This window comes from Schistocerca americana, chromosome 3, assembly GCF_021461395.2.
Source record: "Schistocerca americana isolate TAMUIC-IGC-003095 chromosome 3, iqSchAmer2.1, whole genome shotgun sequence".
In the NCBI taxonomy this organism is placed as follows: domain Eukaryota; kingdom Metazoa; phylum Arthropoda; class Insecta; order Orthoptera; family Acrididae; genus Schistocerca; species Schistocerca americana.
The window spans coordinates 557,611,914-557,635,432 of NC_060121.1; the positions used below are offsets into that span (position 1 = coordinate 557,611,914).

At 39.2% G+C, this 23,519-nt stretch overlaps 1 protein-coding gene across 1 annotated transcript in view; it reads left to right on the top strand.

The window, feature by feature from the left end:
- LOC124606219 (low-density lipoprotein receptor-related protein 4) overlaps nt 1–23,519 on the top strand; it is a 633,935-nt gene that overhangs the window by 461,198 nt on the left and 149,218 nt on the right. The window contains exons 16-17 of the mRNA XM_047138193.1: nt 2,172–2,425; nt 10,005–10,166. Coding sequence (XP_046994149.1) covers nt 2,172–2,425; nt 10,005–10,166 — 416 coding nt within the window. The remainder of the gene's footprint in view (nt 1–2,171; nt 2,426–10,004; nt 10,167–23,519) is intronic.

The window sequence follows — 23,519 nt, forward strand, 5'->3', positions numbered from 1 at the left end:
CCAAATATCAACTTGTTTCAGTCGTAGACCATCCTCATGGATTGGGGTTAAAACAATTTCAGCCACAAAATCACATCTGTGATGACATACATAATGGCCATGTCTCATGTGTAGAGCATGTCACAAATTCCAGTATACAACACAGGAATTTTAGAAGCAAACATACTAATAACCTTGGTAGCTGAGTGGTCAGCACAACGGAATGCCATGTGAAGGGGCCTGGGTTCGATTCCCGGTTAGGTTGGAGATTTTTGTCCACTCAGGGACTGGGTGTTGTGTTGTCTTCATCATCATCTCATCCCCATTGAGATGCAAGTTGCCAAAGTGGTGCCAACTATAAATACTTGTACCAGGCAACCAGTCTACCTGACAGGAGGCCCTAGCCACACAACATTTCATTTCACTAATAACAAATGTAAACATAGCAGCAGAGAGTACCTCTCTGTTTACACTTGTTATTAGTATGTTTGCTTCTAAAAATCATATGTTGTATGCTGGAGTTCATGACAAGCGCTATGCATGAGATATGGCCATTATGTAAGTCATGACAGATGTGATGTTGTGGCTTAAACTGTTTTTTAACCTGAATCTGTGAAGATGGTATGTGACTGAAACCGATTGATATTTGGGTTTAAAATAAAAGCAGCTGATGGTCAAACATGCATCTTATACATTACTTGATGGCTGTTGATAGTCATCTCCCAAAAATGTTGGAAAATTTTACTCCTAAATATTGTAAAGAATAGCTTCAGAATGAAATTAATAAGAGCAAATTCTAATAATATGGATTGTTATAAAATAAAATAAACTCATTAGATTTTATTTCAGTAAGTGTCTGTTATATACTTTGTCATAGCATTTAACATAAAATAAATGTGGCATTTGTTTCAGTCTCGGGTAGATAATAGCTACTTAACAGATAGATATGTTAACATTTAACCCTCACATTTGTCATGTATTGCATCAAAGGGAGCCTTGTGTACCGTATTTACTCGAATCTAAGCTGCACTTGAATCTAAGCCGCACCTGAAAAATGAGATTCGAAATAAAGGAAAAAAAAAAAATTTCCCGAATCTCAGCCACACCTGAAATTTGAGACTCGAAATTCAAGGGGAGAGGAAAGTTTTAGGCCGCACCTCCAAATCGAAACAAAGTTGGTCCATTGTAATATGAGACACAATTTAGGTCGAATGAATGACGATACAGCTACAATAGTTTGGTTCGAGTTGTAAGCTTAGCAGTTAAGCTTTACCAGGTAGCCACTGCTATGCGTCAGGCGCTCCGTCCATATTTTTTGTAGTACATTGAAATGCTGCTGCATTCGAAGATGAGCAATGCAGAATTTGTATTTTCTTCATTGGATAATGTATGAAAATGCAGTGGTCGAAACTCGGGGAGGAGAAAAAAGCTCGTCATCCACCTATTTTTTTTTATTTATTTACTGACGCAGAGGTTTCGGCGCCAGTATTTACCTTTGTGCCTACAAAGCATGCATGTGTAGCGCTACATATGTTCGACGGCAGAAGTTAGTTGTGGCGGCACCTACCAACATTTTTTGAAACTTCCGCTTGCTTTGCACTCGATTCTAAGTGCAGGTGGTTTTTTGGATTGCAAAAACCGGAAAAAAAGTGCGGCTTGGATTCAAATAAATACAGTAGTTAAACAGATTGACTACTATATACACCATGTATTTAAACTTCATATTTCTATGTCTTCCATCTTATGACACTGTCTTCACAACAAGGAAAAATAGTGAATAAAAGTAAAATCAAGGAACAAAGTGTGCTTTGATCTGCACTACAGCTGTCTTCTTTACTTTTTAGTGTTTTTGGTGTGAAAGAGTTTGAAATATACAAAATCATGTCAACAAAGACAATAGCTCACTATATAGGAGTGAGGAGTGTCCTCGAGCAGTCAATAGACACATGAAAGGATCTTGCTCATTGCATAGCTATTAAAGGTGTGTGTGTGTGTGTGTGTGTGGTGTGTGTGTGTGTGTGTGTGTGTGTGTGTGTGTGTGTGTGTGCACGCTCGCCCTCCTCTCTGGGGGCACTGTTTGTCTGTGTTTATACCATTTTTGTTGGGGTTTTATTCATAATAGTATAAGAATATCACATAGTTAATTACTGTAACACACTGAGAGAATTTACGAGTTTTGTAATTATTCATAGGAGAACGTGTGATGCATCTCAGGATGAGCTCCTACTATTTGCAAGAAAGAAAGATCTGCGAATTCGTCAACTGCATGCTGACAGCAACAACAGTGTAGATATGGTCATTCCACTTGATGGTGTTCAGTCAGCTGTGGCATTGGCATGGGATTCTAAGACAGATTCCATTTTCTGGACTGATGTTGATGCAGATACAATAAGCAGAGCTCATCTTAATGGAAGTAATGAGGTTGTTATTGTATATTCTAATTTAGGTAAGTGTCTAAAGAAAGAACAGCAAAAAATTAAGCCAGTACTGCAAGATGATACATATGCATTCAGAAGTTGATAGATTGGCTAATTTTCACAAACTGTGGTTTCTTTATCTGATAGGTGAGACACTAAGTGTCAGAATAATTAAGATTTTGACGATTTTCTATTTACTCCAACCCTAATTTTACCATGTGCTCTAAAAGCTGGTCACTCCATCAGTTTCTACCTGTATCTTCCAACAAGGTGCAACACAGTAGCTATACTTTTCAAGTCAAGTTAGTTGTGTATGAGAGAGTCAGTATATACTGTGGTTCTTCTGCAAGATATTATGGATAACTATCATGAATTCATTTTTGTGTTGTGGAATAGGAAGTAAGAAATAAAGAGGCACACCATTCACAGCACAGACAGGAATGTATCAAAGAATGGGGATAAAGGAACTTTATTCTCTATCCTGTTGCTTTATAGACAACTATTTCTTTTCATACCAAGAATGAATGAATTTTTTCTCTCCTCCTAGTAAATATCAAACCAGGATCCCCATATTATGGAGTATCTATAAAGATGGATAGAAATACATTACTTCAGGTAAGGAGTTCACTATACTGAACATTTATGACAAGTTGAAGCTGTGTGCTAGGTGTCTGGGTTAAAGTTGTAGTCTGACACCCAGTTACACCCTATCATGGATGATGGATAATTTGGAATTTGTTTGTTATTTGTGTTTCCTACCATGGGAGCTCATAGTCTCTCTCCTGATAATTTGTTCCATTGTTTACTAAAGATAGCTTTACTTCTTCATTGCCAGGACTTTCTGCTATGAGTAGACAGTGATGTTCATACAAGTTAAAGTCCAAGATTATTACTAGCCTTTGTTGTCTTAATGCTTTGGACATTTAAAACATATGTGTAAATTGATATTGGTTGGATTTAATAGCAAGAGGGAGTCTTCAACTGTCTGAAATTTACAGCAATTAATGTTCTGCAATTCAAAACAAAACTAAATTCTTGACTTTAATATTTTCCGATTTTCCTAGTTTAATCTGCATAGACATATGCACTGGAAACTAACAAAATGTCTATGCAGTCAGCAAATGGGTCATACTTACCCAATTACAAGACGAGGTTTTTCTCCCAGATCCATCATTGAAAAAATAAAGGGTCAGCTCATATTCACAGATTACGCAATTGCTACTGAGGTCAATGTTTTTACATTGTTCAATAGATTAATATAGGGATTGTCTTACATTTACAGATGAGCTTTGGCTACTGAAGTTTCATACAGATTAATTTGAATAATCCCGAAGGGTATAGTGTAGCAAACAATGCTTGCATTCAAATAGGCTTGAGATTTCCTGATACGCCAAAGCACTTGACACAGTATCGATCTTGCTTGACCAGTGACATGACATTTGACTCACAATGCTAGTGCAAGGGATACACAAGGAGCTATGTATTACTGACTACAACAATCTAATGCTCTGCTTAAAAACTGACAGTTTTGTGAAATAACATTAAAGCCTTTTAACTTACAAACTTTTGTTGTATTTGAACAGATTTGTAATAAATGTTCTCTTACATATGAATACCGTATGCATATATTTATTCAGCTTTTTAAGTAAAGATAACACTCAAAGGCAAAAATATTGTTCTTCAAAACAATTACTTGACTCTGAACCTAAGTCAGTATTTTATTTGTTTATGGGAAACTGTAATGATTTGTCACTTGGGTTGCAAATGAGAAATTTGATTGCTATTCATATATTAGAATAACACAGGAAAACATTACCAACTTTTTTTAATCAGCTTTGGAGCAAGGTAATGAAATTTCTAGTACCTTCCGCCGCGGAAGTCGAACACGCGCCAGGACAAATGGACATGGTCAGCCCATAGAGGGCTCCGCCTCCGCAGTGGCTATTCCGCGCAGCGGCTCTCGCGCAGCAATGGCGCCACCGCTACGCCACGTGCAGACAGCGGCCAATAGCTGCTCCCTCCGGTTTCGTATATAGGGACCTGCTCTGCCCTAGTCCAGTCAGTCTTGTACTCGCTCTGGATTTCGTTTCAATCTCGATGGTACTGCGCTCTGATTGTTGCTCATTGTTGACATTTGCCTGGCTCTGGTTCTGAGTGGATTTACTGTTGGTGTTTGGTGTTGTGGTTTCCACAAGCCTCCGTTGTTTATCTCTTCCTTGTTGTATCGGTCATAGTTGGTCGTGGTCGGTTGTTGTCAGTTGTCATTGGTCTGTCGCCCAACTCGCCCCGTGTTTACCCGGTGGTGCGTGCTCCACCGCCAGCAGCTTCCCCGCCTGGCGGCTCCGATCCACAGCCCAAGGCGTTCCCGCAGTTGGTTTTGGTTACTACAACATTCAGATGAAACAAGAAAGAAAATTAATTCAGAATTAAATTTCTAAAAATGAAATAAATCACATTAAAGTGACTGCAGTTATCACAAGAATAAATTATGGCTGAAAGACGTGTTTCCAATATAGTAGGAACAGAGATAAGTACATTGCAGTTTCAAGAGTTGGATTGGATCATGATTGCGATCTTTTATTAATGTATTAGTTGCTGTTCTTACATATGACCCGTACCCTGGAAAATACTGCTGTCCATGTTTCACTGTTGCTCAAGAACAGCACTATGGGACATTGGGTGGGACACAGTGAAAGAAGCTTGGCTATGAGCGAGCAGAAATTAAGTTGTGCTGCCAACCATGGGAATGCATGATGGGTACTTTGGGTCTTTATGAACATCTGCCACATTTAAACTGCCGGTTTCCTGGATTCATTTGCATTTGGAATTGAATTGACTTTATAACTGGGCAGCTACTCAACAATAACATACATTTTTGCAAGATATGCTAAACGTCTAGACTGAGGCCAGTGTTGCACTTACGTGTTCCATGCAGCAACGTTGTCGATGCTCTCCATGAGGTATGATGGGAACAAGTGGCAGGGAGAGGGGAGGTCAGTTCCTGGTTTTTCACAGGCAACAAGAGAGAGCAGCAGGCAGATGATATGTTTGTAAGCAAGAGACATTGCAACATCCTCGTGTCAGTATAGAAGTGAAATTTGCTGTGATTTCTTTGAGGAGGGGAAAAAAAGCAACTGTGTTCTCAGATCCCACTGCAAAATATTTGGATGAAGCAGCTAAATATTCGTGACAATGAAGATAAAAATTTAACAGCTGTCCTGTTAAGATGATGATGATGATGATCTGATGAAAAATAATGGTACCACAGATGACAGTCTAAGTGAACAAAAAGGCAGTGAAGATAAAAATTAATGTAAATTGTTTGAATTTATTTATTTTATTTCTTCTTGTATTATCAGAATGTAGATAATTAAAATTTAAATTTTTATTTTCATTGCCACAAATATTTAGCTGCTTTATCCAATATTTTGTGGTGGGATCTGAGAATGCAGTTGCTTCCCCCCCCCCCCCCCCCCCACCCCCCCACCCCCCCTCCCCCCCTCAAAGAAATCACTGAAGACTAAGGGCTCTCATGGTTATGATGGAGTGTCTAGCAGTACTGTGCTGCACATATTAACCCTGTATTTAACCATATTTGTAATTTTTCCTGTAGGAATGGTCAGTTTCCTGAACGATTCAAGTACTCAGTAATAAAGCCGCTTTATAAAAAGAGAGAAAGAGATAATATAGATAATTTTAGACCTATTTCTATGCCATCAGTGTTTTCAAAAGTTATTGAAAAGTCTGTGTATGTAAGGATAATTGATCATTTTATATCACACAATTTGCTATCAGGTGTACTGTTCGGCTTTAGAAGTCATTTAACAACGGAAAATGCTATATTCTCTTTTCTCTGTGAGGTACTGGATGGGTTAAACAAAAGATTTTGAATGCTTGGCATATTTTTTGATTTAGCTAGGGCATTTGATTGTGTTTTGCCCCAGAATTTGGACCATTACAGAATACGGGGAGTAGCTCACAATTGGTTCACCTCTTACTTTAGCAATAGACAGCAAAAGGTCATTATTCTCAGTGTTGATAATGGCTGTGATGTGGGGTCTGAGTGGGGTACGGTCAATGGGGGGGGGGGGGGGGGGGTGCCCCAGGGATCAGTGTTGGGACCATTCCTGTTCTTTATTTATATAAATGATATGCCCTCTTGTATTACAGGTAACTCTAAAATATTTCTGTTTGCTGATGACACTAGCTTGGTAGTAAAGGATGTTGTGTACAACATTGGCTCGGTTTCAAATAGTGCAGTACATGACCTAAGTTCATGGCTTGTAGAAAATAAACTAATGCTAAATCACAGTAAGACTCAGTTTTACCAATTGCTAACCCACAATTCAACAAAACCTGACGTTTTAATTTCACAGAATGGACATATGATTAGTGAAACTGAACAGTTCAAATTTCTAGACATTCACATAGATAGTAAGCTGTCATAGAAAGCCCACATTCAGAATATTGTTCAAAGACTTAATACTGCCATTTTTGCTATTCAAATGGTGTCTGAAGTTGGTGATCGTTCGACACGAAAATTAATCTACTTTGTTTATTTTCATTTACTTATGTTGTATGGTATTATATTTTGGGGTAACTCTTCCCATTCTAAAAGGATATTTTTGGCTCAGAAATGGGTGGTTCATACAATAAGTGGTGTAAGTTCATGAACCTCTTGTCGACCCCTGTTCACGAGTCTGGGTATTTCGACATTGGCCTCTTAATATATATATTCCTTGTGAGGTAAAGGGCGAGCCAGAGGAATCATGATACCTCAAAAAGAAACATGTACATTACTATTATTTGCATGATGATTTGGATGGTGTAATAAGATTTTCAATATCTTTATTAGTTTAAAGTTTAGTATCTGACGGTAAATTATACAAGTAACACCCAGCAACAAATTTCCCAAATATAAACACTTCATCTGATTTTGTCGATCGCCATGTCTTTAGAAAGCCATTAGTTTAAACCTAAATTGGTATGAATTACAGGCATGTAACTTATATAGTTCATGAATTATTGGTGGTCAAAGTGGTCGATTACTATCAATCGCGTCAGACCATAAGTACTCCACAGTTACACAAAAAAACGGTAGCAGCATGCTTATAAACATACTTATTCATCTATGTCTTTGTTTATATCTAATATATACTATTCATGAAGAAACTGGTTAAATATTTACTGTGTTTTAGAAAGCACAGAGACATTAGGCTATTGGCCTAGCTTTTGTTCTATTCCTTTGATATATGTTTATTTAATTTGTTTATATATCTAATAATGTGTGTTAGAGCATGTTTATGGTCCAGCCATAGGAATATTTATTTAATTTCAAGTTATTTAAATGTAACTTCAGTATCTTGTATGTTTCATTATGTTTGTGAATGTGCGTTCACTTGAAGCTATGGCGGGAGCACTCTAGCCAATCACAGCGCTCGTGAATGGGGAGACTGGATGGAAATGAGAGGAGAGTTACACAGGTCACAGAAAGTGCTGGACGGTACAGGGCAATGGACACAGGGTCAGCGGAAGGACTTGGAGAGTGGAGCAGTTTGCGCGTGATGGTGAAAGATAGAAATATTTTGGAGTGCTGACCTGTGCTCTTGTGTGATTTCCATGGCTTCTACAGTGAAGTCGTACTATGCGTTCAGAAGTGAATACCTCGCGAGCTATGTTGTTGTTCATAACTAATTACATGAAGTAGGAGTCTATTGTTTCCCTGTCATTCAACTTATATTTTATTTAATTGCTGGACCATTGACACAAATAAGTGTTTTGCATAAATATACCGCATTCCCAAAAGTACTTCTACTATCGTGCTCATCATTTATAGTTGTTAAGATAGTACCTGCAGATTTTATTTAAAGGAAATCTTAATTTATAAATTTATATGTTACTTTCATAATTCGCAATTGCCGAGTGATAGAAACCTTCGATCATTCAATTCGTGTGTGTATTCTTATCATATACTGTAGACTCAGCAGTATTTGGCCTGTAATGCGGCAACCACTTATCCCAGCCACTAGACAATGAAACCAGCCAAAACTTTTAATATCGCAACTCTGAGTCGGAGGGTGCATAGTTTTTTTAGAAAGCCCACATCTTTACTGTCATTTCTTGCTAACAGTATTAGCTTACTTAAAAGAATAAGCAGCTTTCACTCGATTAATACTTGGCAGAAATCAAACCTGCATTTGGATCCGACTTTCTTAGCTCTTGTGCAGAAAGGTGTTCAGTATACTGCTGCATCCATTTTCAATAAGCTACCACTCGAATTAGCAGTAATCCATGTGCTTTCAAATCAAAACTGAAGAGTTTCCTAATGGGTCACTTCTTCTATTCTGCTGAGGATTTCCTTGAAAATTCAAGCTGATTCTTGTTGTATTTTTGATTGCATTTACTTAAACTTATTGACTGACTTTCTTCAGGTTCGTAAACATTTATCTTTATCTGTTATTACTTTTATGTTGAAATTTCGTGTACTGACACGTTCCATGACCTTGGAGATTGGCTCCTCAATTTGGTCCTATGGAACTTGACATGTAGATAAATAAATAAATAAATCTATAAATGGCACAAGTTTAGAGTAGGTCTATGTTAACTGTTTGGGCTGAGAAAGTTTGTAATTTTGATTAGTCAGAATATGTTAAAAAATAAATTTTTCTGAAGGAGCCTCTTAAAAAAGGGGAGTCATCTTATAATTGGGTAAATATGATTATAAAGTTACCCCTCTAACTCATTACTTCTTCCCATGTACATCTCAAGCATTGACAGTGACAGAATAAACAGCGAAATTCAAGTCTGTATGAAAGTTTCTTCCCTTCACACCATTCACAAATGGAACCGTAAATGGGATACTAGTACTCTTTAGTTCTAGTACTCTCCCATGCAGACTGAAGGGTGTCTGTGAAGTACAGGTTTAGATATACATGTAGCTGAATCAGAAGCATAAAAAAACTGAACTGAAGAAATTAGGTCATATTAGTTGATGAATAGACTATATTGTGTGTCAGTGATCTTCTGCCAGAGCCTATGAATGTAAGGTTCTGTGTGAGGGAACAAAGAATCGTTTCATGTAAACCTATAACTTAGAGGAACTAAAACTTCACTATAGGAGAAATTCCTGTGCTTTTAGCCAGGTAAGTGTTCCTTGTCATCTGTGATACAGCCTCTATTGCAAGGGATATCTCAATGAGAAAAAGACAAAAGATGGAGTGGGCACCTATGTGAATGGTGTATGTCACCAGTTTCTGTTTTAACAAATACCAAATCAGTTGCTGTATTAATGAACATTCGTTCAAGAGTAATCACCTGTTGCCTTCATTTGTCACAGCAGGATTGTGATGGTGTTGAGGCTGTCACTGCCCTCATTTCACAATCCCAAAGTACTTCCTTTCTGGCCATTTTAACACACCTGAGCTATGAGGTTCAGCATGAACCTTTTACAGAAGTTAATGTAGTGCAAGGCTGATATTGTCAGATGAGCTATCCCATATGAAAACAAATAATGACAAACAATATAAGTTTAAAGCTCTAAAATTGAAAACTTAATGTATCATCCTTAACAATTTTGTGTTTCTACTTATGAAATGATTTGTGTTCCAGAGTCTCCTGCTGGCTTAGCAATGGACTGGGTTACCAATAAATTATATTGGACTGATGCTGGCACTAACAGAATTGAAGTTGCTAATCTTGATGGAAGTATGAGGGCTCTTCTTGTTTGGGAAGGACTTGACAAACCTCGGGACATTGTTGTTGATCCCATTGGTAAAGCATTTCAGTATTTTTGCAGATTTTTGGCATGTAATGGAGTCTTTAGTAATTAGCATATCTCCTAGTTCACCATTTTACCATTCACCTTTGTGAGTTATTTCATGTATAGAATGTTTTAAGAACAGAGACAATTTTCAAAAATAATCATAAGGAAGCTTCTTGAACATCTGAATTTTCCACAGATATACTGCCTTAGGGGGACAGACGACTCACCTCGTCTGGCCCATTTACCTTATTCTGATGATATTTTTCTATTAACTCAGAACTGATATTGATATCATTTGTGTGACCTGAGGCAGAAAAGCACAGCGTATTTCTCGAAAATTCATTTGATTTTACAAGATGAAAGGTAGTAACCTGGGGTAGATTTTAGTTTACCTGTAGGACTACAAAGCTTTTTTCCTCCTAAAAGAACCATTCAGCTTTACAAGTGTTTATTTTTTACATGTATATACAAACAACCATGGGGTGCTTTATACAATTAAGTTTAAGATCAAAGTCTTCATTTACCTTCCACAAATGTCCATTATGCTTTCTCCTTACATAAACTATCAGCATCTTGAAACTCCTGGTGCAAGTGTTGAATGCTTTGACGCTGTAGGAGGTGCAGTTGTATACATGTGATGAAAATAATGCAGCACAGTTGTAACTGACTTGCACCTGTTGAAACAGAAAATGGATTTGGTTGCTGGGTTATTTTCATGTTGAGTTGACACCCACTGGGTATTTAACAGGTTAGTGAGTGAACATACAAACTAACTAAGTCAGCTTATGCCAAAGTAAACTTTTAATTTTGATGCCTAAGTTAAAATTCACCCACAGTCTCTATTTTATTTCGTGCAGAATATATAATCTTGTGGAACTGGATGAATCGTTGTGAAGCACCCTGTGTAATAAAAATATTTCATCTTAGTTTTACCTAATTGCTGTTTCACATCCAACTATAGAGAGGATATTATGAAATCACAATCATGTAATGTAAGAGGATAACAACTAATTTAAAAAAATACTGAAACATCAACCTGCAAACACACACACACACACACAGTCTTTGCAATTTACTACAACAGGGACTCAAAGCCATTATTACTATTGAATGACAATGGCTTTCTATAAAATGAATTGTAATTTTTCTTTCATATAAGGTCTGGCTTTGCTTTCTTTAATGTAAGACATGGTTTTGCTGTTAAAATACTTTTCAATGTTTGTAATGCACTTTTTGTTAGACATACTTTACAGGAATTTTCAGTGGCTTTTAGTACATGCTTGCAACTGAATATAAACACTAAGTGTGCAGAAATATAATTTTAATGTCACGTAAAGAGAAAACTGTATTTGATTTTGAGACATACCTTTCAAACACTGATGGGTTGACTGTTATTATGGATTTTGATATAACATATCATGTTCTACAAGAACGAAGGTCCAAAACTGGTAACAACATGCAGTATGGTATATCACAGTAATATTTTCTATGAAAAAGAAACTGAGATTTCTGCTCTTGAAAATTAAGAAAATAAGGAAAGTGAAAAAAAATTTTTTTAAATTGACACACAGGGGAGAAGGATTATTCCATATGCGCAATGAGTGACTCCTTCTTTAAAGGAAAAGTCCATAGTCATCCATTCAAATACCATATTTATGATTATCTAGTAATGTTTGTCTAATGAATCTGTACTGCTGCAATGTTAACTAGTAATTCTTGCTGTTTCTACTTGTCATTTGATGCTGCTTTGCTGATGATGCTATTTCAAAAGATAGCACAATGTGGGTGATAGGCACATTGATAGCACGATGTAGGTGACATTGCGGAGGGTTGGGTCTCAAGAGACAAAAGGAGTATACAATACATCATATTTGGAACTGAGACAATCTACAACACCTGTGAAGAGTTAGTGTGTGTATTATAACTTACACTTTTTGCAAAATAACATTACATTTCCTACTGAGACCCTGCATGTCAGTAATCCACAATGGATTGAAATTTTTAATAAAATGGTTAAAATGCAGGCAAACTGCCATTTTGTGAATTTCCCAAGCATTATGTTGGGTCAGCAAGTCACAAAAATCATTGAATATTATACTAATGGAGTCAGAGAGTGGCCATAGCTCCTATACCACTCCATATAACTGACTACATAATGAATGTAATAGAGGGAAACATTGCACGTGGTAAAAATATATCTAAAAACAAAGATGATGTAACTTACCAAACGAAAGTGCTGGCATGTTGATAGACACACAAACAAACACAGACATACACACAAAATTCAAGCTTTCGCAACCAACAGTTGCTTCATCAGGAAAGAGGGAAGGAGAGGGAAAGATGAAAGGATGTGGGTTTTAAGGGAGAGGGTAAGGAGTCATTCCAGTCCCGGGAGCGGAAAGACTTACCTTAGGGGGAAAAAAGGACAGGTATACACTCGCACACACGCACATATCCATCCGCACATACACAGACACAAGCAGACATTTGTAAAGGCAAACAGTTTGGGCAGCTTTACTAAGCTGTCAGGAAAAACGGAAACAACACAAATAAGTATTCCAAATCTCCTTTGTCAAAACTTCTGAAGAATGTCAGTGAAGGAGACACCATGGAATCCACAGAACAATTTCTTAAAATAATGCTATTTGTTATTGTTGTTGTAGCTGGTGGACCAGCAGCTTTTGTTGTTGTTGTTGCCTCTGCAGATCCTGTTGTCAAAGAAGCTGCTGCTGTTCTCGTTTCAACTTTAATTGCTGCTTCCACATGTTAAGAAGTTGCTCATTTTTAATGCACACAGAGTATGGTTGTTGTCACCAAACTTTTGTGTCTCTCAGATACATCAAAACACTGTGCATAGAAAAGACAAACAAGGCTGTGGCAAGCTGCAACCAAGTCATAATCTCAAATTTCAAATAAAGTGTGTTGGAATGTTATGGTTGACATGAGCTAGTGAAACAGTCCAATAGTGTGAAATTCAAAGCAGGGTCATTATTAGCTGACAGTTGTGGTAAACGAATAACTTAGCTTCATAAATAGTAGTGATCTGCTTTGACTGACATGGGGGTCAGATATTTAATGAGTGTGGCCATCCATTGTCTCTACATGTTCTAGCCCCAGCTATTGAAATGAGTACTGCTCACACTAGTCGACAAAGCTACAGTATCTATCCTAACTATTAAGTCCATATCAAAATCAGTGTTCAGCAGGGATGTGAGATTTTTGAGATAGGCTCTTGCAACTTCAACTCTCTGTAGATAATACTACAAGGCTTATTCAGAAAGTAAGGAATGATCAGTTGTGAAACAGAAACCACAGTGAAAATCCAATGAAGTTTTGCATAGGTGTGTTGGGCAGTATCTTTAGTTTGCCCATTGATCATGTTACGTCATTCTTTGTATTTCTGAGCACACAGGGAGCACATAAAGATACCTAGAACAATAGTGTCTCCCACCAAGTACAAGGGCCTGGTGAGAAATTTTGCCTGAAGCTATGCAGGCAACATTACATAACTGTCATGCGTTTTCTTCTTCAAGACAGTTCTCAGCCACATTCTGCAGTGGCAATGAAGAGGCTTCTGCATTGTTTTCAATTGGAAATGTTTGATTACCCACAATATAGCCCGTAATTGTCTCCCTCTGAGTTTCATCTCTGCTCACATGAACCGCTGGCTATGAAGACAACATTTTGGCACAGGCAACAAGCTGTAGTCCAGTGTAGACAATTGGCAGAAAGCAGTGGTGACTTCCTTCTATAACGAGGGTATTGGAAAGTTGGTATAACACCAAAACAAATGTCTAAGTCGATTGGCGACTATGGAGGTAAATAGCTGGAAGTTGTAACTAACTGTTGCAAATAAAACAGCTTTGATTTTCACTGTGGTTTCCATTTCACAACCTATCGTTCCTTACTTTCTGAATAGCTCTTGTATATTAAAGGACTTTTTTCCATAACAATTAATTCACATTAAATCATAATTCTAAAGATAAATTGAAATCATCAATAACAACAGTTTTATTCACTCACATTTTATGGATTTCAATCATATCAACTAGTACTTACCAAAAAATGTCATTTCTTGCATCACGTAAGTAGTACAATTATGGCTGTACACAATTTTGTTGTACATCTTCATATTTTCACAGCGCAATGATCGTTTCATAAAATTTCGTGTGTGCAGCCACTTAAATTTCACTTCTTCTGATATTTCAACTGTTTACCATCCAGCCATCCTCAGGTGAGCAATGTGACTAATGCTCCAGCACTTGCTCCATCCTTTTAAACCCAAGAACCATGTCACTGCACGTGTGGCTACAGATATGCAAGGAGCCAGAGACATTGATCACCAGCAAAGAGGTACAACAGAGGCATGAAATTAGATCTATGGCCATACATTCGATCCACATGATGATGTTAGTGTATCACTTCAAGCTGCACCGTTGCTCCTTTCACTACTGATTCCAAGAAAGTTGAAGTCGAGGCTGGACTTCTGACATTATCGTACCGTCAAACTTGATGGTTTTTTCGTTATTTTGATTGTAACTTGCATATATATTCTTAGATTAAATTGATTGTTATGGAAGTGGTAGGGTCTATGTGTAATGAATAAAATATCCCAGAACCAGAAAGTGTATGTGTAGGTATATTTATCTGAGGCAGTTAAATAAAGTGTCCAAAGTCACCCCATGGATTGGGGTGATTTCGGACACATGTGTTTTTTAAATCTCTGTCCAAAGTTACAGTATATAGAAGGCGAATTCAGACAGTTACTGCCTTTTTTTAAATTCTACATGCTTTTTATTTGATTTTGGTGACTTTTACACATTTTAAGGCAGCACTTTGTAATGAATAGGTGATAGCGAATGATATAATGAATTTTATATATTACAAATAAGTTTTTATTTTGCAAGAATTTAAATAAACAGTCTCTTTATTCACTTCTGCATGAGTTCATTTAATATTTTCGCTTAAGCGAGCGGAAAGATCTTCTGACTGTCATTTGAGGAATAAATGCACCCATTCTTCTCCTGGCAAATTATTATGAAATTTCTCCTCTTTTTGGCCAGATTTACCAAGGTAGCCTTTAACTAAATATCTAATATCAAATTTAGTGAAGGGAAATCCTCAATGTGCAGCTCTCAAGATACCTTGCTTCAACATTTCTTCTTCTTCTTTATTTAGCACTGGCTGTCCTCCCATTTTTTTCAGATGTGCTTCCTGCACTTTATTTTATAGGGTTGATTTAGGTATACCATACAAATCATATGCTTTTCTGTACGATAATTTACCACTTTAAATATCATGAACAGCTTTATCTAAAAGTTCCGGGTCATAATTACACTGTACTGTAGCACCTCTCCTGCTCTTATACTTTCTTGACATTGTCCGAAATCACCCCACACAGTACATAGTTTTACAAAAACCATCTTTATTTTATAACCTTGCATGAGAAACTCAATAAACTTGTACAGAAATTGTCTCAATGCTGATAGCTACTGAGCGCATTGACAATTACGGTTACAATAACTTCCTGCTCCGCGCAACAGTAGAAAGTTTCCACTTTACAATAATGTATGGATTTTTAACACTGAGACTGTTCATCAATTATTCACCTAGGGAAACAATTGACACAAAATAAAAGTTGTGGAAAGCAATAAATGCAATCTTGCACTTAAAATAACTGGTGCCAGGGCGTTAAAATAAGTAACTCTTTGTTTCTATGCAGTAGCAAAGAGAAAATAATCCATACTGTCCGAATTTGCCCCAGTGTCCGAAATCAACCTGTTGGACGGTGCGTCATAAAATACCCAGTGTCAATACAGTGCTCTGCCACCGCCAATTTATTAGGTTGTAAGAACCATGTGAACCTATGGTGCTCTGTGCATCTCTCATGGACTGTACATATCATCTGTTCGATGTATGAATGACCACACTCACAGAGGATCTTGTAAACCCCAGGCTTCTGAGGCACCAAATCGTCTTGTAACGGAGCCCAGGAGTGCTGCTGTCTTTGGTGGAGGGTGAAAAATCACTTTCACTTTGTATTTACTGAGGATGTGCCCTATTTTTGACAATAGGCTTCCAATGTATGGCAGAATAGTCATAGATTTAAAACTTTCTGTGCCTCCTTCTGTATTCCATAGGCCCACTGTTGGTTTCATTTGTAGTGCCTAATGTATCTGCTGTGGAGAACATCCATTGGCTTCAAAAACTCTTCTCTAGTGTAGAAGCTTGTCCTCGACACTTCTCTTATCAGCAATGGCATGTGCTCTGTGTACCAGAGTTCTGAGAATGCTCATTGTCTGCAAAGGATGGTGGCAGCTATTTGCATGTAAATATAAATCCATATGGGTAGGCTTCCAGTGTATTGCATATCCCAAAGTGACATAATCTTTGCATCATACCAAAACAACCAAAACTGGAAGGCATCCATCTTTTTTTATTTCCACTGTGAAATGAATTTTATCTGTGGATGGAATTCAGATGATTTATAAATTCCTTAAATTTATCTTCACCTTGGGGCCACATTACAAATGTGTCATCAACATACCTCCAAAATACTGATAGCTTCAAGCTAGCAGATTGTAGCACCTTTTCCTTAAAGTCCTCCATAATGGAGTTGGTCACCAAATGTGACAAAGGACTACCCATGACAACACTTTCAGTCTGTTCATAAAATTCATTATTAAATAAAAAATATGTTGAGGTACATGCAAAGTTTTAAATCCATGGCTTTTCTGTCATTCACGGGATACCTATAATCAGAAATAGGACAGATGCTCAGCAAACGCAAAGTAAAAGTGATTTTTCACCCTTCACAAAAGACAGCAGTACTCTTGAGTTATGTTAAAGATGATTTGATGCTTCGGAAGCCTGGTGTTTACAAGATCCCCTGTGAGTATGGCTATTCATACATTGGACAAATGACACTTACAGTCCATGAGAGATGCACAGAGAACCACAGGTACATCTGGCTCTTACAGTCTAATAAATTGGTGATGGCAAAGAACTGTATTGACACTGGGCACTCAATGGTATACCATAATGTCAAAAGTTTAGCCTCGACTTCGCCTTTCTGGGACTCAGTAGTGAAAGCAGCAATTTAAATTTGGTTTGCAATGAATTTAATTAATAGAGAAAGTGGCTTCAGCTTGGACAAATGATGCAATCAAGCAGTTTCTGTTATAAACTCACAAAGAAGTCGCAACAGTGCAGCTCACAGTGATACATCAATATCAACGTTGGATCAACTGTGCAGCCGTAGATCTAATTTCATGCATATGTTGTACCTCTTTGCCGCTGATCAGCGTCTCTGACACCTTTTGTATCTGTAGCCGCATGCTCAGTGGCATAGACCGCAGGTTTAAAAGGATGGGCCGAAATATCAGACAAAAAATTAAAATTTGTGTGGTTGCATGCCCAAAATTTTGTGGAATGATAATTGTGTTGTGTCCAATTTCTTGGACTCTGAGGTGCCTAGTCATAATACATGTAATTAGACCACCCTGAATAAGTAAGACTTTATTAACTGCAACAAAACTTATCTTTGCTCACCAGACTCAGCTGTATTTATGAAACTGCTCAGGTGGACTTGCAGTCATGACTAAATGAGTCATGATTACTGAGTAGTGAACTGATACAAGTAAAGGAGGACTGTACAATGGCTTCACTACAGTCACTATAGCCCTTTAAAATTACTTGATAGTAGATGTCTGCCACTTGCCACTACGGTGTTGCCACATCAGCCACTGGCTTCAGCTCAGTTATATGTGAGACATAAACATGGCAAGTTGCTTCACAAATGCTGTTAATGTGTAATGTGTTGGAAGTCGCCACCACAATGTATATTAAGTAACCAATGACTAAACCATTTTGTAGCCCTGAATTTCAACTCATGTTCTAAGCTAACTGTAGCTCCATGGTGTGTAATGTATCCACGAAAGTGGTTTTTCAACAATCTGTGGCAAAACTACCTATCACTTCGTTCATGGCTATTAAAGCTAACCTCTATGAACAAAAAAAGACAGGGAAAGTTCAGTTCCATGACTAAAAGCAAAACTGTAATTTCTTGATATCATTGGTTACCCAAAGCTATCCTCTCACTGGCCGCACAAGGTGCCAATTTACCAGCCTATGAGCAGTGCTCGTTGGCACTTGGTGGCAGGTTATAGGTGACACAAGCAGATTCCAGACATAAATGGAATGATAGGTTGAAAAATAAGAGCAAATAAAAAACAGTCAATATGATGATGAAATGAGTGGCAAAGAATCATCATCATCATTTAAGACTGATTATGCCTTTCAGCGTTCAGTCTGGAGCATAGTCCCCCTTATAAAATTCCTCCATGATCCCCTATTCAGTGCTAACATTGGTGCCTCTTCTGAAGTTAAGCCCATTACTTCAAAATCATTCTTAACCGAATCCAGGTACCTTCTCCTTGGTCTACCCCGACTCCTCCTACCCTCGACTGATGAACCCATGAGTCTCTTGGGTAACCTTGCTTCTCCCATGCGTGTAACATGACCCCACTATCTAAGCCTATTGGTTCTGACTGCTACATCTATAGAGTTCATTCCCAGTTTTTCTTCGATTTCCTCATTGTGGACACCCTCCTGCCATTGTTCCCATCTACTAGTACCTGCAATCATCCTAGCTACTTTCATATCCGTAACCTCAACCTTATTGATAAGGTAACCTGAATCCATCCAGCTTTCGCTCCCATACAACAAAGTTGGTCAAAAGATTGAACGGTGCACAGATAACTTAGTCTTGGTACTGACTTCCTTCTTGCAGAAGAGAGTAGATCATAGCTGAGCGCTCACTGCATTAGCTTTGCTACACCTCGCTTCCAGTTCTTTCACTATGTTACCATCATGTGAGAATATGCATCCTAAGTACTTGAAACCGTCCACCTGTTCTAACTTTGTTCCTCCTATTTGGCACTCAATCCATTTATATCTCTTTCCCACTGACATTACTTTCGTTTTGTAGATGCTAATCTTCATACCGTAGTCCTTACATTTCTGATCTAGCTCTGAAATGTTACTTTGCAAACTTTCAATCGAATCTGCCATCACAACTAAGTCATCTGCATATGCGAGACTGCTTATTTTGCTTTCACATATCTTAATCTCCCCAGCCAGTCTATTGTTTTCAACACGTGATCCATAAATAATATGAACAACAGTGGAGACAGGTTGCAACCTTGTCTTACCCCTGAAACTACTCTGAACCATGAACTCAAGGTTGTGAGGGGAAATGACATGGAAGATCTGTTTGTGGACTAGGTCTGGGGCATAGTGCCTTGGTGAAACCCTCAGCATACGGAGTAAGGGAGTTGTCACTGCAGATACGCTGTCCCCTGGTAACCAGGCTGTATGGGAGGAATTTTTGGTATGAAAGAGATGGTAGCTGTCAAAATGCAGGTACTGATGATGGGACAGAGGTGGAGATGGATCCATCAGAGAGGAAAAGGTCAACTTCTAGGAAAGTGGCACTCTGGGCTGAGGAGGAACACGTGAGGCGGATGGGAGAGAAAGTGTTGAGGTTGTGAAGGAACGGAGATAGGGTGTCTTGGCCCTGGGTCCATATCATGAAGATATCATCAATGGAGTGAACCAGACTAGGGGTTTGGTGTTTTGGAAGGCAAGGGAGGTCTTCTCTAGATGGCCTATAGAAAGGTTGGCATAGGAGGGTGCCATGTGGGTGGCCATGGCTGTGCCGTAGATTTGTTTATATACATACCCTTCAAATGAGAAGAAGCGGTGGATTAGGATAAAGTTAGTAAGGTGTATGAGGACTGAGGTAGTGGGTTTGGAGTCTGAAGGACAAGACCATGGGCATGAGTGATGGTGTATAGGGAGGTGGCATCAACAATGACGAGTAGGGGTCCAGGAGGTAAAGGGGTGGGGATGGTGGAGAGTGGGTGAAGGAAGTGGTTGGTGTCTTTGATGTGGGAGGCTAGATTACGGGCAATTGGTTGGAGGTGTGCAGAAATTCTTTCAGTGGGGGCACAATAACCAGCCACAATGGAGCATCCAGGATTGTTGGTTATATGGTTTTTGTGGAGCATGTGGAAGATTGGTGTGCGGGGTGTCACAGAGGTGAGGAGGGAAATCGGTTCATGGGAGATGTTCTGTGAAGGGCCTAGGGTTTTAAGCAGGAATTGGAGTTTGTGTTGGACTTCTGAGATGGGATAACTCTGGAAAAGTTTATAGATGGAGGAGTCAGACAGTTGGCAGAGGCCTCCTGCCAGGTAGTCACTGCGATTCATCACAACAACGGTGGAACCTTTATCTTCACGTAGGATGATTAGGTCAGGATTTGTTTTGAGGTTGTGTGTGGCTGTTATTTCTTCTACTGAAAGGTTGGTGTTATGAGGAAGGCATCTGGATAAGGATGGTGAGGCTATGTTGGAGGTAAGGAATTCCTGGTAGGCCTGGGTTTTAACCACGGAAAGGTATGCTTTTCTAAATTGGTGCAGAAAGATGGAGCAAGGTCCATTGTGGCAAGAATGGAGTGAAGGAAATGGAAATGATGCAGAAATGGGTAAAATAGGTGTTGCTGGCTGTGGAAGGAGCGGGATATGTGAAAAGACAGGTAAAGATGTGTAAAAAATACGTAAAGCCACACAAAAACACGCACAGATATGTAAAAATATGCACAAATATGTAAAAATATGCTAAAATACGTGAATCTGCATGAAACCACATAAAGTTACGCATGAATACATTAAAAATATACAGTAACATGAGTGAAAAGGAGTGATGAGGGCTGGGAGTATGTGCATGTGTGTTGCAATAAACAAAGAGAGAGGGAGGGGGGTGGGTTACATCGAGAATCAAAAGGTCATGTGGCATGGGCAGTAGTGGAAAACGAAACACTTAAGTACATCAGGATGAGGGATGAAGTGCAACCCACTACATCATTGCTCATACGCCATACTAACTTTATCCTAACCTACAACTACTTTTCATCTGAAGGGAAAGTATATAAACAAATCCGCAGCACAGCCATGGGCACCCGCATGGCACCCTCATATGCCAACCTCCTATGGGCCATATAAAGGAGACATTCCTAGCCTCCCAAAGCACCAAACCCCTAGTCTGGTTCCGGTTCATTGATGAAATCTTCATGATCTGGATCAAGGACCAAGACATCTTCATTCCTTCACAACCTCAATACCTTCTCTCCCATCCACTTCATGTGGCCCTCCTCAGCCCAGTGTACCATCTCCCCAGATGTTGACCTTCTCCTCTCTGATGGTTGAATCTGCACCTCTGTCCACATTAAACCCACCAACCGCCAACAGTATGTACATTTTGATAACTGTCATCCTTTTCACACCAAAATATACCTCCCATTTAGCCTGGCTATGCGGGGACGGCGTATCTGCAGTGACAAAGACTCCCTTGCTTCGTAAGCTGAGGGTCTCACCAGTGCCTTCACAAACAGGCACTATGCCCCAGACCTAGTCTGCAAACTGATCTCACTTGCCATTGCCCCTCACAACCCCAATCCTCCCATCACCCCCAAAACCAGCCATTAAGGAGTGTCCCCTTCCTCAACCAATGCCACCCCAGACTGGAACAACTGAACCACATCCTTCACCAGAGTTTTGATTATCTATCATCTTGCCATGAAATGGAGGACATCGTACCCAAGATACTTCCCACCCATCCTAAAGTGGTGAACCATTACCCACCCATCCTCCACAACATCCTAGTCTATCCCTATGCCACTCACAATCCCAACCCCTTGCCACAAGGCACAAATCCCTGTGGAAGACCCATCTGCAAAACCTGCCCAATCCACCCACCCACCACTTCCTATTCTAGTCCTGTCTCAGGTTTATCCTACCTTACTGGGACCAGGCCATGAAATCAGCCATGTTATTTACCAGCTCTGCTACAATCATTGCACAGCTCTTTATATTGGTATGGCTACCAACCAGCTGTCCACCAGGATGAACAGCCACTGCCAAACTGAGGCCAATAGCAAAGAAGACCACCCTGTGGCACAACATGCTGCTGAATATAACACACTTGATATCAATGACTGCTTCACTACCTGAGCCATCTGGATTCTTCCCTCCACCACCAGCTTTTCTGAACTGCACAGATGGAAGTTATCCTTACAACACGTTCTCCACTCCTGTAATTATTCTGGTCTCAACCTACAGGAACATACAGTCCCTACACCCTCCAACCAATAATGTTCACCCCCTCTGCTCTGTCATCTCCTTCCCATTCTCGTCTCTCATCCTGGTTATTTGCAGCCCTCTGCCAATGCATCCATCTGTCTTCCGTCACTCCTCTCCTGTTTTGATCCTTTTTACCTGCCCCACAACGTCCTGATGCTGCAACACAGCATTCATCTCTCTCCCCATCCGTTCACTACTATCCCTTCCCTTCCCCACCCCCTCCAGATCGCTGCTTGAATCCCACATGATGTTGCATTCTGTCACGAGATGCTGGTCATGTGTCCGTGAGGTGTGTGTGTGTGTGTGTGTGTGTGTGTGTGTGTGTGTGTAAATTCTTGATATTCCTACCTGCAGTTTCCATTGTTTGAAATAAAAACTTGCATTTAAATCAGTAAATTAAATAAAAATGATAATCAAACTCTTTTGATTAGATTTAGAGAAAAAGAATTACAACATTTCATGAGATTTGAATGTACGACATTCAGTGTTAGAAGTTATTATGCTAACCAGTGCACTAAAGTACAACACCGAGTCAAATTGTTATATTTTTGACAGTGATCACCCAGTCATAATGTTGAACTGCAGCCTTGAAAAGCTCAGTTTCATGCAATGTTGTGTGAAATTTATCTAATATAGGCAGATCTCTCGCACATGTGATGCTGAACTGCAAATTGTGCTGTTACATCCAGTGGTGTTTAGTTAGTGCTGTGTATGAAATGTGTGTATTTCATTAGCATCGTTATGTATGTAAGTGTATGTGTGTTGTTTGTGGTGTGGTTATCATTTATGATGAAATACAAAATAAAAGTGCCAATCCCATTATTTGGGATCCAGACACATCAAGAAAGAATGCCAGACAAGGCATCGAAAGTGAAGTGAGCTGACCAATTGTGGCACCTTGGCAATGGCGAATCGTTTGTACATGACATTGAGCACTCTGATTGGCACAAAGTATGGAGATGTGACACAACAGTGCGATTGGGGGGGGGGGGGGGGGGGGGTACAGAACACCAAAACAAATGCGGAGGTAGGTGCCATAACTACAATCGGCACTGAGCACCCACCTGCATCCCAGTATCCATCCTGCAAGTGGCTGGAAATGCCAACCAGGAAACCAATCACAGGGTGTGCATTGGTGGCCATAGGTGGAAAGACAGACGA